Source organism: Eucyclogobius newberryi, unplaced genomic scaffold (assembly GCF_026437365.1).
Source record: "Eucyclogobius newberryi isolate DKJ021-1_F unplaced genomic scaffold, fEucNew1.0.hap1 SCAF_11, whole genome shotgun sequence".
In the NCBI taxonomy this organism is placed as follows: domain Eukaryota; kingdom Metazoa; phylum Chordata; class Actinopteri; order Gobiiformes; family Gobiidae; genus Eucyclogobius; species Eucyclogobius newberryi.
The window spans coordinates 30,476,544-30,490,895 of NW_027315735.1; the positions used below are offsets into that span (position 1 = coordinate 30,476,544).

A 14,352-nucleotide genomic window follows, 5' to 3' on the forward strand; every position below is an offset into this window, starting at 1 on the left:
GTTAAAATGAGCTTTTTTTGATAATGTACGAAATGATGATGCTCGAAGTTTTTCAGAAAGAACAAAGACGTGTCCACGCGGGGGAAACGGGGGAGGGGGGCGAGTGGGGGGGGGTCACGGGGGGAGCAGTGTGGATGACTCATACTGTGTGTTCAACGTGGACACAGCCCTCAATGCCAAAACATGAATGGGGAAATCAAGGACCATGTGGGAGACTACGTAAAACCGCACACAAAGAACAAAGAAGGACATAATAAGTTATTAAAAGACACCCCTGTTGTCTACCATTGAGTTTTTGTGTTTAGTCGTGCGTCTGGATTGCTGAATATTGATAATAATCCCTTGTTCTTCATTGAATCCCGAGTTACGTAACTTGACGCGCAGTTGGAGCGAAAGCCAAAACAGACAACCCACTTTTACATCTGGTTTAATGAGCCGTGCTCCTCTTAAGTAGCCCGAGTGTGCCATTTCCCGTTTCCCTCAGTTCCTGACCTCAAACGCTGTTAAACATTAATGCCCCGGCGCAGCAGCAGGCACCATTACGCACTCGCTTACGACCCAAACTGCACCGCGCGCCCATCATAAAACCATTATGTCTTAAACGTAACCGGCCGCTTTAAACCGTGACTCCCATGGCCCAGCGGAATTACCCCTGACACCTGTAAACGCCCCCGTCCTTCCCGTCCTTCCCGCGCGAGCAGGACTCCCCGGCTCGAGACACGTTCGTTGTTTGCGGCCGCGTCTCCCGCTGCGCGCACGCACGGCCGCACACTCCCCGGTCATAAGTGAATGACGGCAGGTCGCTATGGAAACTGCGTTACGCTCCGGGCGGCTCGAGGAGAGAAAACAAGAGCGCGGGGAGTCTGCTCGGTCTTCATTTCAGCACCACGCGTCTCCCGGACAGCGCCCGGGTGAAGTGGCGCCGCGCGCGGACAGCAGCCAGCCCTCGTACGTGTGAAGAGACAGCGGCATCACGCAGCATCGGCTTCTCTCCCCGCGTGGGCAAAGGGACCGACTTCGGGAAAGAGTTGAGAAGAAAAAGAAGAAGAAGAAGAAGCAGTAGCAGCAGCAGAAGAAGAAGAAGAAGTCAGAAAGCGACTCAACATCTTTAGACACGTCGCACTTGGCTCCGCAGTTCGTTTTTCGGGGCACAGGCTCCTCCAAATGCCACAGCAACAGGTAAGAGCAGCTCTCCGTGGTGTCGGCTTTAGTTTAATTGCATGGATGATCTCTATTTAATGCCTTGAATGCTTTTTCAATCACTATTTTGCTGACTGTAAACATCTTGTATCTACGACTGGAGTTGAAATCCATTCACATGTCCTTTTGGGAGTCGTTTTCTGACTTTGAAACTGTATTGCAACAATGCAATTGTTTGAATGATCAGATTTTGATGTTCATTATAAGACAAAAACAAGAGGCGGTTGTAGTAGTCGGGGAAGTTAATGTTATAATGTCTTGCTTTAGAAAGTGTATTAATTTATATAAAGAGTTTTCCAAACCATGACACATTTGCCACATCATAACGTGTTTTGTATCATGCTCATTGCACAGTAGAAATACAAACAGGACATCAACAAAACACCGACTCTTTTGCCTACCAAGTATTTTACAGAAGTATAGAGGTCAGAGTACGCTCCCATTTCCAGATACAAAACATACATGCGATCAATACAAGCGTCAGCAGTTGTGTGTTTCTGCCGCCTCAGCCTGCCCTCTGTGTATCTGTGACACAGTGGGATTTGTTAGGTTTTCAGTGGCCATAGATTATGTGCGAGCTGAGCCGATACGCCTGGATGAGTCACTCCGGCTGCAAGTTTGCAGAAATGTGCGAAAGGGGAGGGAGGGGAAAGAGAGGCTCGGAGCTCAGGGGGGGAGACGGGAAAACAGTCCTGCAGTGGCATCGGGGCTTTATTGTGATCCCTGTCAACCTCTGGAACGCATCAGAGCTTTTGGGATGAACGTTTGGGGAGATTTGAACTGAGATTTCATGTTTTCTGGTAAGCTTTATTTTAAGTTTATATAGATGTGCTGAATCTGCTAACATTTTAAGGAGATGTTCGTGTTTTTATAAGCTTGATTTTGGTAATACGTACAGTTCAAGATGTTTTAAGCATTTTACATTTGAATTTGGATACGTTCGCTTTTGAATTTGTCCTTTTTGAGTTTGGTTAAAATTCAAGGAGTGTGAAGCTCGACTTTTTTATTTTTATTAATGTGGCACAAGATGTTTTACATTTTTATCTTTCAGCGTTTGAAAAAGTGTCTTTTGAATTCAGCTCAATGTGAAGATCTTAATCTGCTTTTGTAAACTTGATTTGTCAAATTTTAGTCTGAAGTTTTTGCATTCACTCGATGTCGTCAGATACATTTCTGTTTGTGCTGACTGGGCTGGGTTGTTCCATGGATTGAAAGCACATTTCCCCCATAACATCCCTCCGCTCTATCCAGACAGAGCGGTAGTTTGTGCAAGTCAGAGTAATGAACAAAGGGCATCAGGCTTTAAACCTTAATCAAACCCAAAGCCCATTACGCCACAACGGAGAAGATTTGCTGTGACAATGAGACAAGACAAAACAATGGACTATGTTTTTTTCCCAAACTTATCCAAACAGATGGTCTGCGGCTGTTCTGGACCAAAAGCACTCACATGTTTGATAAACTGTCCACAGAAAGCATCCCATTACCGCTCATTAAGAGTTGGAATGTTTATGCGGCTGCCATTGACAATCATAGCAATCACGGCCATTCATTTGTTGGCCCCGAGTGACAACTATTGATTAAGCCTAACAATAGATAATGACGGTTTCCTCACGGCAGCGCTGCACTTTCAGACACTTTCCCTTGTGCGCAAACAGCCTCACATAATCTCAAATAACACAGAGTTCTGGTTCACTTGATTAGACGAATGCGTGTCGAAAATATGTCGATTTCTTTCTTTCTTTTGTGTGTGTGTGTGTGGCTGCTCTCTGGAAAGCACTTGTGTGCGGCTTGCCAAAAGGGACAGCACATTAGAAGAGGAATTAATTGGTTCTGATTAAATTGTGGTAATTTGTTGTTCCGCATGTGAAGGTGCTGAACAAAAGGCTCGTCTGAGCAGCGTCCTGGTTTCGAGTCGGTAGTTTGTTTGTTTGTTTGTTTGTACCGTATTGTCTGTTCTAAGTGCACACATGTGGAAGAGGAGGAGGAGGAGGGAAAAAAGCAAACATAGATTTATGTCTTTAATTAGTGACGTTGGTGTGATTAATGCAGTCTGCTGTTGATGACTCATTCGGCTTAACCCCTGCCACTCCGCCCGGCAAACTATCCATAAACAAAGATTAAAAACAGGCTACATTTAACTTTTTGTTTATTTTGCTGCATTTGCATTTCGTATTTACAAGGAGGCCTCCAAATTTGCACTCAAACGCCATCATTTCCTCTCATAAATGTCTGAAAAGCCTAGACAAACCACACTTAGAAATAAGCAAAGACTGGACAGACAATCAAACTTATATCATCGTTGTAACATTTTGGAAACTTTACTATCTACAAAACCTTTTATGGTCTGGCCCCGCCCCCAATGAACAAGTTTATACAGTAAAACTTAAATACAAATACTCAAGCGAACCAAAGAACTGAGGAACATTATCATTTCATAGCTTTAGTAGAATTGGACAATCAGACACGTGAACATAACGTCAACTTACCTTTATTTTTGACTTTTCATACAGATGTTGCTGTCTTGTTTGGGAGATTGTGATTGTTGTTTGTTCGTTGTCATGTCGCTCTTCGTTTTTGTGCTGTTTTCTGTCTCCATCCACCTGCCAATGTGTCTACAGCTGAAAACGAGCCCGCACGGCAAACTCTGGCACATTTATGTTGAACTAACACAACTAATGTGCACGGTCCCATATTAAATAAAATAAGAATACAAATAAACATGCATAAAAAAGGATATGAATGAGGTACAAGTAAGTAGGGTTAAATTCTATCCATGCAACAGATTTTATACATCATCTTCTGAAGTTGTAGGTTTCTTTATTCATTTCCCTTGTGAGAAATTTAGAATGGGCCCACTGCACACAAACACAATCCGCCATATAAAAGTTATTGACAGAAGAAGAGTTATAAGTACAATACATTTGTTCCCTCTTTCCTCATCAACAGAACATCACCCATCACTCATCATGGTTAAATAGCTTTACCGCAACAGGTATAAATGAAAGCTCGTATGTGTTATGTCGGCGCCGTGGTACAAGAGGGACAAGAGGGACAATTCAATCCTAACCAGGTTTAATACGTGTGTTTCTGATTCGACCAGTGCATTTACAAACTAGCTGGTGATTCTTACCGGTCTTCTTCTCGATCTTATGTCGTCTTAAGCTCTAACTTCTGCCTTCCTCGCCATTTCTCCTTCAACGTCTTGACTTTTTCCTACAAAAAGTCTCACACAATATTATCAAGGACATATACGTTCATGTTACACAGAGGAAGACCATTTTATTGGAGCACTTTTCAACATTTCTAGTACAATGTCTGCCACCCGTTTGTCTCCATGGACGTGTTGCCGCTTTGTCTGGAATGTTCTGCATTAGACTCATTTATTTCCATGCGGTGGCAGACGCTCACACCAGAAAAATACATCTTTACGTACTGCAGTTAAGAGTTTAATATAACAGTGCTTCATTTTCAGTTTTGTTTGGGTCTGTATTTCAATCGAATGTGTCTGTATAGCACAAGTTATACAAAAAAAAAAACATAAAAAAAAAATCACCAATCCGTCACGAACGGCAGAACGGAGCCAATTTACAGGGCTGGCAACAGGCGATGAATATAGAGTCTTTAATGAATATGAACAGAAAACAACAAAAAAAACTCTTGGTCAAGAGTAACGAAAACAAAGAATCTTTCCAGCGGTGGGCAGCGCCAGCAACCGCGGTGTCGGGGGCAGACGAGAGGCGTAGTCAGGTACGTTCCAGGTTCAGTTCACAGGTAGACAGCGTTAACAGGGAATCAGGCAGAAGACGAAACTCAAGGCGGTCCAGGGTCGGTAACGGCAAACAGGGATAACGAAGGTCAGGCAGGAATCAGAGTCAAAAGGTCAAAAACAGAGGATCAGGAAAAAACGCTCGAATGCTGGGGCTAAGGGCAATAACAGACAATCTCGCAAAGAACAAAAGGAACACACACACTAATATACTACACCCAGTGATTAGAAATGAGGTACAGCTGTGGGTGAGCAGAGAGACAAAAGGGGCGGTAACCAGAGGAAGAACAAGAAGGGAGAAGGGAAACAAAGAGGAGCAAAGGAAAAAGACAGAAAAACTTTTAACACCAAAACAGATCATGACACAAGCAACATACAATCACAATGCAAAAAGCTGTTTCTATTGACTGAACGGGAAAATCAAGGCTCAAGAAATACACCAAACAACATAAAGCTTTAATAGTCACCAAGAACACGGCAGACGAGGTAAACAGTGGATCAACTTTATTCACTCACGTTGCTCAAGTGAATACGGCGACTCGCACCCGCCTCGGCGAACTTGTCAGTGTCTCGTTTGTCGGCGGAGGATTATTTACGTGGCGGAGCAGATCTGCGGACGGCTCCATGTGTCAGCGTGTCAACACAGCAGCTACATTAGCATTGTGGTGAAGCTGTGAGCCAAGCTGTGAGCCTCAGACAGCAGACTGAGCCGGAGAGAGAGAGAGAGAGGGGAACTGGCCGAGGCTCAGGAGGAAGAAGAACATCGTCAACTAATCCAGTCATTAACATATCCGCATCAGTTATTTTGTGTATCGTCTGGATCACTGCATTTCTAACTCTTGCTGCCAAATAACGCTAAATATCCCAACCAGCACCTTCCAGCTTCAACCGTAATGTAGAAGTAACGGTCTTGATGAACTCTTGACTATCTTATTACAAAGCCCAGTCTGGAGCATAGTTACACTGACTTTAAATACATCCAAGAGTTACTGCGAAACATACTTGCAGCGTATTTATTTATATTGTTTTGTAATGTAGACCACTTTATTTCCAAGTCCAGGCTCCCAAAAACGTTCCACTTTTCCATCGTCAACGTTCCACTTCCCCTCGTCAACTGTAATCTAGAAATACATGTTGATTATTTTGAACCGGGCTTGAAGGACCCTCGACTATTACAAGGCCCGGTCGGGAGGATGGTTCAGTCATTTAAAAATCAGAAAACAGAATTGCAGCAAAAGATAGTTTTGGTTTTGGGGCTGGTCGGAAAAGCGGCTCAGAATCGGCAAATTCACAGACATTTACTTTACCCCCAATGTATTATGATATTTTTCAACCTCCCCCTTTGGTTGTTTGTATGTTTTGTCTGTTTTTGCCATTTGAAAACAAGACATTTTTAATAACACGCACAAAAAATGCTTCCCCCTCAACTGTTTAACAACATTTTGGATTTTTAAAACCCAGAGTTCCCCAAAATGTTTGATTTTTATTCCAATCTCAATTTATTGCGTGCCCAACCCAATTTGACTTTAATCTAATCGGCTGGCGGTCTGGGACTAACAGTCATAAGCTGCAGTGTTTTTGACAGACAAATGAATCACTATTTTCCTCTTAAGCTTTTGATAGCTTCCAATTTACAGAAATAAATGAAATAAATGAAATAAGAACAAACAAAGACAATGTTAAACTTGTTAAACCTTATGCTGCCAAAAGATGACTCAGGAAACATTTTGATGGTGCTACATTCACCCTCTAGGCTCCATTTACACAATAAAAACTAATTGGAAGTGAGTGAGTGATAACATAAGAAAATATTGGATAAGAAAACAAACATTACAACATATATTTCTTGTTCTTCCAGCGCATCAGTTTGTATAATGACAACTTGTTGCTAGTGATGAGCAGATCAATACCAAATACAGTATTGTTATATCAATACTGACCGAGGTATTGAAAATGATAGATTTTCCAGCTAAAATATCAATACTTAAGATGTCTTCAAAAATGGCCTTTTTAATACAATTTTAGACAACTTCTTATTTTAGTTGATCTGTTTTTGATTTTAAAGACAACATGGATTGTTTTAGCTCAGTCCAAGCTGGGGCAGAGCAAAGAGGATGACGTTGTTCTTACTCCATTTACTTAACTAAACAAAAAAAAAGATAAATATCGATTTAAAGAAAATACTTAATCACATTTATAAATGAACACTTGGCATTACTGTTCCTCCAATTACCTTACTTATTAACATCATTTTTTGTTTTCTTCTAGGGCAACAATTTGTATGAAACCAAATGATCTAAACCTGTGTATTATGAACATTACTTATAATAGACAACGACAATAAATACAACAATACATGAAACAATTCCTGTTGCTGTAACTCCATTTAATACAGGTAAAATAGTAGAAAAATAAATACAAAAGAATGAAACATTGTGTTTTCTCCTGTCCTTTCCAGAGCAGCAGTATGTCTGAAGCCAAACCCGGCCAGCGGTTTCACAGTCTGAACGCTGAGCAGGTGGAGGTGCTGCATCAGGTGCTGTCCGACGTGGTCCCGATCCATGGGCGCGGCAACTTCCCCACTCTGGAGCTGCGACCGCGCGACATCATCATCGCCGTGAGGGCCCGGCTGCAGCGGCAGGGCATCCGGGTGAAGGACGTGCGCCTCAACGGGTCCACCGCCAGTCACGTCCTGGTGCGCGACAACGGCAGCAGCTACAAAGACCTGGACATCATCTTCGGAGTGGAGCTGCCGAGTCAGGAGGAGTTCCAGGTGAACACAAGAGAGCCCCATTTACTGCCAATGTTTACTCTTTTATTTCATGTTTACTCAAAGGTGCAATATGTCATTCTGTGTGAAAAAACAGGGAAAAACCTACAATAATTAAAAAGCATCAGGTGTAGTTTAAAGCCACAAAGCCCCATCAATGCAGTATCACAAGAACAGAACATATTAGTTGTTTTTTAATGTGTTTGCCTTTTTTTTTTAAGCTTTACTTTGAAACTTTTCTCATGTAGGTTACATCACCTGCTTTCAGGCTTTTATTGCTTGAAAATACAGTGAAAAACATCAATTCTCATGCAGCACATGTCCACAGATCCTACCTGTAACTAGACTTGGTGGTGTCAGCCGCTTGTTTCCATGGAGATATACAAGTTTAATGCCATAATGTGGAGACCCTTCATCATACGGCATATTTAGTCTCAATTTATCATACATTTATAGTATACAGACATAGTTATTGTCAATTCTAACCCTCTGACAATTGGACAAAACATATAAATTGTCTGCTAATTCTTTAATCTAAATAATAAAACTACAAACCATTAAATCTGTCAGTTTAATTCCCCAACAGAAGCTTTATAAACCAATCAGTAGGTTACATATTGTAAGAGTAAAGCTGAACGCGGTAAATCTCACGGCCACAGTCACTCAACCAACTCACTTCATTTACGCTGACCTAATACTATGACACTCGCTGTAAGTCTCTCTAAAGCCTACAACATGCTTCAAGTCTATTAGACATTTTACACAAGGCCAGGAGGTCGCTTTCATCTGCTTTAACCTCACTTCACACGGCGCTCTTCTCCGAGTCAGCTCTCATTGCCACGTTGGCCTATTGATTTTTCTTTCTTAATAAAAGTCATTGTAACAACACTACAATTTGCTCAATCAATACCATCGGTAGCGGTCTTATTTGCAGTAATTTCATTAAACGAGCGATATTGCGGTGGGATTTGGGGGGGGTCATCATTACGAGCCGTGATTTAAATTGCATGTTTTGTTTGTTTCGTAGGCGATAAAAGAAGCCGTGCTGAGCTGTTTGCTGGACTGCCTGCCCACCGGGGTCAACAAGGAGCGAATCAGCAGCGCCACAATGAAAGAGGCCTACGTGCAAAAAATGGTGAAAGTTTTTAACGAACACGATCGCTGGAGTCTCATCTCTCTCTCCAACAACAGCGGCAAGAATCTTGAGCTCAAATTTGTCAGTTCGTTAAGGCGGCAATTTGAGTTCAGCGTGGACTCCTTTCAGATCATTTTAGACCGTCTGCTCGAGTCTTACATAGCACAGGACTTGCAAAGAAAAACGAAAGACGTTGACCTTAAAAAGCACCTCGGAGATAATCAGAACAAGCAGGTAGGCGCTTCTCCTAAACAAGGTGAAATGGAGAAGTCTGACCGAGCCGCACGGACGGACAGAGTGCAGGAAAAGGAATCGCAGACCGAACCATCTTTGCAAGATGACACTTCGGACCAAACAAAAGACTCAAAGCTCCAAAAGGAAGAAAAGTTTAGTCAGAAAACACCTGTGGAGTTTAAAGACATAGCAACTCATTGTGAAAATGTCATGCCCATCTTCCCGACAACTTCAAATGAGCTTTCCGAGCAGCAGGATCAAACAGAGAGAGACAAAAGTGAGAGTTTGGACGAGACTGAATGCCAGAAAATGGCAGAACACTCAGTCCAAATTTGTCCGTGCGATGACAGGGAGGCGCTGTGTTCAAACCAGGAACTGTGTGTCCAAAAAGAGCCTTCTAACCACTCAAACGAGGTGGAGATAACTGAGAAAAAGGGACAATTTGAGCTGCCAGAAAACTCAGATAAAAGTGGAGGCGACCTGGCGCAAGAAATGGTCGGTAATGGACACTCAGATGAAGGAGAGTGTTCAATCCAGGAGCAAAACAAAGATGAAAACGCTGCTTCTGCTACAGAGGCTGAAATATCCTCGAATGCGGAGTTACACACAGAGGAGATAAAAAGAGCCGTGGAAAGCGAGACAGGCGAGAAGATAAGAACAGAGACAGAGAATGAAACAAATGAAACAAATGACGAGAGTTTAGCTTCAGAGACGCAACACAAAGATGCCGCAGGTTCAGACAGTTCATGCTCCACCTTGTCAAATCTTATTCAAGTTCAGAGTATGTCAGATACGTTGGAAATCCCCGGCGCACTCCCCGCAGAAAGTGCAGAAAAAACTCAGGATACACCACCCGGCCTTCTTCTCATCGACAAAAAAACCTCAAAAACATCAGAAAGACTGTCCTTCATGGTGGTGCTCAAACACTCGTCCCCCAAACCTCCTCGGAGAATGTGCCGGAAAGTGTCTCACGCTCCCGGCCAGCAAAATGAAACGGTCCCGACTCAATCTTTGGATCCCTCACCCTGTCCCAGCCCTGAACCTGAAGACACCTTCAACTCAAATGACGAAAGTTCAGAATCATCTAAAATAGAAAATCCCACCACTTCCACAGACGCAAAACCAATCTTAGACCTCACCTCATCCTCTATCGATTCAACACAGAGTTCACCCTTAGATGATACATGTGAGAACATATCCGAAGACACATCAGCACCACCTACTGACCAACAAATCGAGCCTGTCGCCACCACGTCTATAGAAACTTCCTCTGCTGCGATACAATCAGATCCACCGGACTTATCGAACCGAGACGATTCAGAAATCCAAAAATCAATGGAAAATACCTCAGAAGTTGTGCTCAGTGACGCCGTAAATCTTCAGGAGATAAAAGAAGACATTGACAAAGCGAAAAACGAATCACCCGACTCGCCCGAGTGTGCTGCGGCTCCCGTTTCTGGCCTCGCCCTGCCGATCCTCAGCTTTTCCGCCCCGTGCTTCACCCCTTCACCTCCGAGCCTCAGCCCTCCCCCTTGCCTAACTCCCCCGTTGCTTTGCATAAACACGGCCAGCCCTTTGACGAGCTTCGGCTCCGCCCCGTTGAGTTTCAGTCCTACCTCGTCCTGCCTGAGTTCTCCTCCGTACCTCACGCCGCCCATGCTTAGCCTTAGCCCGCCGCCCGCTTGCCTGAGCCCGCCTCTCCTCTGTCTCACACCCCCGGTGGATTCGGCAGCCCTCGTAGTTCAGGTATCGGCGGATGTAGACATGCCTTTGATTCTTGACACCGACAGTAGCGAGCAGCACTTGAAAGAGCCTGCCACTCAGCAAGCGGTTCCCCTTTTAGAGACGGTGGATGAGAAAGAAGTAGATTATATATCGACTATGCCTCAGGGCTCTGAACCAGTGTCTTTCCCCATTACAATCCCCAACGGCGCCTCAAATGTGCTGCCTCAGACTGACGATCTGGTGGAGTTAGTGGCTCCTCAAGTGGACGTGGCACCAATTGTGATGCAAGAAAGCAAAAACGTCTCTCTAAATATCATGCCAGAACTGTGTCTGAATTCAATTGGCTCTGCCCCGGATGTGGAGGTCCTGGCGGAAAGTATGTATGGGGATTTTGAAGCCGCTATGGACCACCTACGATACAGACTAATAGCAACTAGAAATCCAGAGGAGATCCGCGGAGGAGGGCTTTTGAAATACAGCAACCTGTTGGTGCGTGATTATCGCCCAGCCAGTGAGACTCAGATAAAGACGTTGGAGCGTTACATGTGCTCACGTTTTTTCATAGACTTCCCCGACGTGCAGGAGCAGCAGAGGAAGATCCTGTCCTACTTGAAGAATCATTTTATCGGCGAGGAGAGGAGCAAGTACCAGTACCTGATGACGCTGCGGCGCGTGGTGGACGACAGCACCGTGTGTCTGATGGGACACGAGCGCCGCCAGACCCTCAACATGATCACGGTCCTGGCTCTCAAAGTGCTGGGGGAGCAGAACATCATCCCCAACACGGACCATGTGACCTGCTTCTACCAGCCCGCGCCCTACATCACAGAGCCCAGCTACTGCAGCTACTACATTCCCCAGGGAGGTTCTGCCCTGCTGTACCAGCCGTACCCTTTACATCTGCACTCACAGACCGGACTGGTCTAGGGCTCAGCCAACAGGCAAAGCTGAGCAAAGACAACTGTGCTAAAATCAAATCTGGAGAATAGATTATAATCCAGGGATAAAGTGTTGGTCTATAATAGACCTCTGGAGGTGGGATTGAGTGGGTTTCTCAGTGAACGCTGTGAGGATCTAACATGATTATATGTAATTATGTGGGCTTTGTGGGGAAATGATAATTCTTCCAATATTGTTAAAATTCCAGAAAATGCCGTATGCACTGCATGAGTCATCGGCCTTTGGTCTCTATGGGAAACCAACAGCGCTGCTGACACTCGCCGACACAAACACACAAGCACACACACAAAACCAGGGCCTGTTCTAGCTATTAGTGGACAATGGATTGACAAAATGGGGCCGCAAAGTTTCTGTGTTCATCTATTATGCTTCGGAATAAAGGGTAGTTAAGTTCTGAATACCCTTTGTGCCCATTTGCTTGGTTTCACATTTCACATAGACGCTTTATGGTTCAACTGGGCAAAATCATGTGATGTTGTTCAGTGACTGGCACGATAATGACTCCTATCATTAAGTAAACGATCAGGTTATAGAGTTGTGTCTCCACATTCTTCAATTTAAAAACCACTAATAATGATACTGAAGGAAGCCATTTTGTAAAAGTATCTGCATTGTCATTGTATAACTGAAGTATTGTCTGATATTTTTACTTTACTTAGTTCAAATTTTAAAAGTTCAGTGTGTGTTCTATGGAAGTGCGCCAATAACAAACAGTGACAGCATTTTACACAGACCCTTATATAAAGTACCTAGAATCAGCCCTGTGTTCAGACTGTACATAGACACTTGTATCAGGCCCTTCTCGTAAACTTTTCCATGTTCTTATCGTGTCATTCTCAATGGGTTTGTTCCGAACGTGGACTTTTTGCCTGTGTTTGATATTGTGCATGGATCATAGGACTGTTCTCTCACTGCCAAATACTGTGTGACTACTATGCTTCTTAACAGTTCAATGTATCTTCGTTATTTACTAAAGAGTCGTATTTTGGGGTATGAAAAAAATAGTCTACCAGTCTACCAGTGTGTACAGAACTTTCACACATGCACGCACACAGCCAACACACACAAAACACACGACTATATGCACACAAAGTTAAACAATGCATGAGTAGCTTACTATTTAGTTAGACAACATACAGGAGTCCGAGCAAAGGATTTTAACTAAATAAAAGTATCTATTTTTGCAAGAATTTCCAAGATAATACTCAATTGTGAACATGTGGTTTGTTCCTATGTAGTAAATGCCAACAACAATGCCTTTGCAATAGTACTGTACAGTGTATCGGTTACAGTATTGTGTGAAAAAACGGCATTGTTTTCAGGTTCCTTGTGTTAGGAGGTAGTGCTTGATTCCTTTCCTTCGTGGAGTCTTTTCTGTGACGTACTGTATGATCTAGTGTTCGGTTGATTTATCGCTGATGTTTACTCAATGAAGGTGGAAAATCATCTTTGGGTCATCTCAAAATGTGGGTTTAATCTGTCAAAAGTGTTTACATTTCAGTTAATCCTTCTGCGTTTTCAAAGGCTTCGCTCACACTGGACACAATATTGGCCTTGAATCAATGTATGCATTTATTATATGCAGAGAATCAGCCCAGCCCAAACAAAAAAGCATAGTTTTACCTGTTTTGGACTTTTGATTGAGGGCATTGTCTAAAATTCAACTTTACTTTACGTGTGATAAGAAATGAGCAGTGTTTCTCAAATTGTGTTGTGACAAAAGTTGATCATAGAGACAATATAGTTTACGTTGGTGATTGAACAAACATTATTACAACAATTTAAAGTAGAAGTTTATTCCAGTTGATTTATTTAAAATGAATAGGTCTGAAGGCATTGGTCCAATTTGTAACATATTCTTTAAACTGTGACTACGGTCTTCAGCACCACGGACAGCTCCACACCTGATCTCTTGGTCTGCGTCGTCTCCAGTGTGAACGAGGCTTCTCTTCACTCACTTGGACCAGGGGAAACCGGGTCAGATCCAGTCTAAGTTCAGTGCCGTGCGACTTCTATGACCAAAGATGGTTCGGTGGGGACATTAAGTGCCTAAACGTGAGACATGTTTTTGGAGGCGTGTCTCATCTCACTGCACTGGGGGCGGGAGTGGGACTGGGACGGTTCGTGTCCAGTTGTTGACCCCTGTTATTGCTGCCTGTTTTGATGTCTTATTTAATGTAGTCCTTCGTTGTATTCTGTTCATGTATTTTCATAAAATAAAGGATAAATAACTAATAAAAATGTTTGATTGAATATGAAGTTGTTTTCACATTTTGTGGTGAGCATTTGTAATAAGAATATATTCCTGTCAACATTTATTGAACTATGGGAGGTGTTTTGCCTTCTTCTCCCGTCTACATGGGTTTTGTACCATATAATATATATACTAGCCGAGCAATAAGGCAAAAAAGTGAATTATGAGTAATTGGTACAAGAATTTAGATTCTTTTTTTTTCATTTAAACCCAATAAATACAACTATAAATATCAATTTCATAAACATGAACAAGATAGCAATTTAATCAGTGTCATTTAATACAACAAAGAGTCATTCTTCTCC

At 43.0% G+C, this 14,352-nt stretch overlaps 1 protein-coding gene across 2 annotated transcripts; it reads left to right on the forward strand.

The window, feature by feature from the left end:
- The first annotated feature begins 1,054 nt into the window (after window positions 1-1,054).
- Window positions 1,055-14,046, forward strand: tent5d (terminal nucleotidyltransferase 5D). 2 transcript variants are annotated; one of them, XM_072439876.1, is made up of 3 exons: window positions 1,055-1,179; window positions 7,428-7,742; window positions 8,767-14,046. In XM_072439876.1, exons 1-3 carry the CDS (start codon window positions 1,165-1,167, stop codon window positions 11,758-11,760), a joined length of 3,324 nt encoding a protein of 1,107 aa, XP_072295977.1. In that variant the 5' UTR covers window positions 1,055-1,164; the 3' UTR covers window positions 11,761-14,046. The 2 variants fall into 2 exon arrangements, with proteins under 2 accessions (XP_072295977.1, XP_072295978.1); XM_072439877.1 differs by lacking the exon at window positions 1,055-1,179 and adding an exon at window positions 1,925-2,000.
- The last annotated feature ends 306 nt before the right edge of the window (window positions 14,047-14,352 follow it).

Coding starts and splice junctions, on each gene's coding strand:
- tent5d (XM_072439876.1), top strand. Junction 7,743..8,766: donor CGAGTCAGGAGGAGTTCCAG/GTGAACACAAGA, acceptor TTTGTTTCGTAG/GCGATAAAAGAAGCCGTGCT.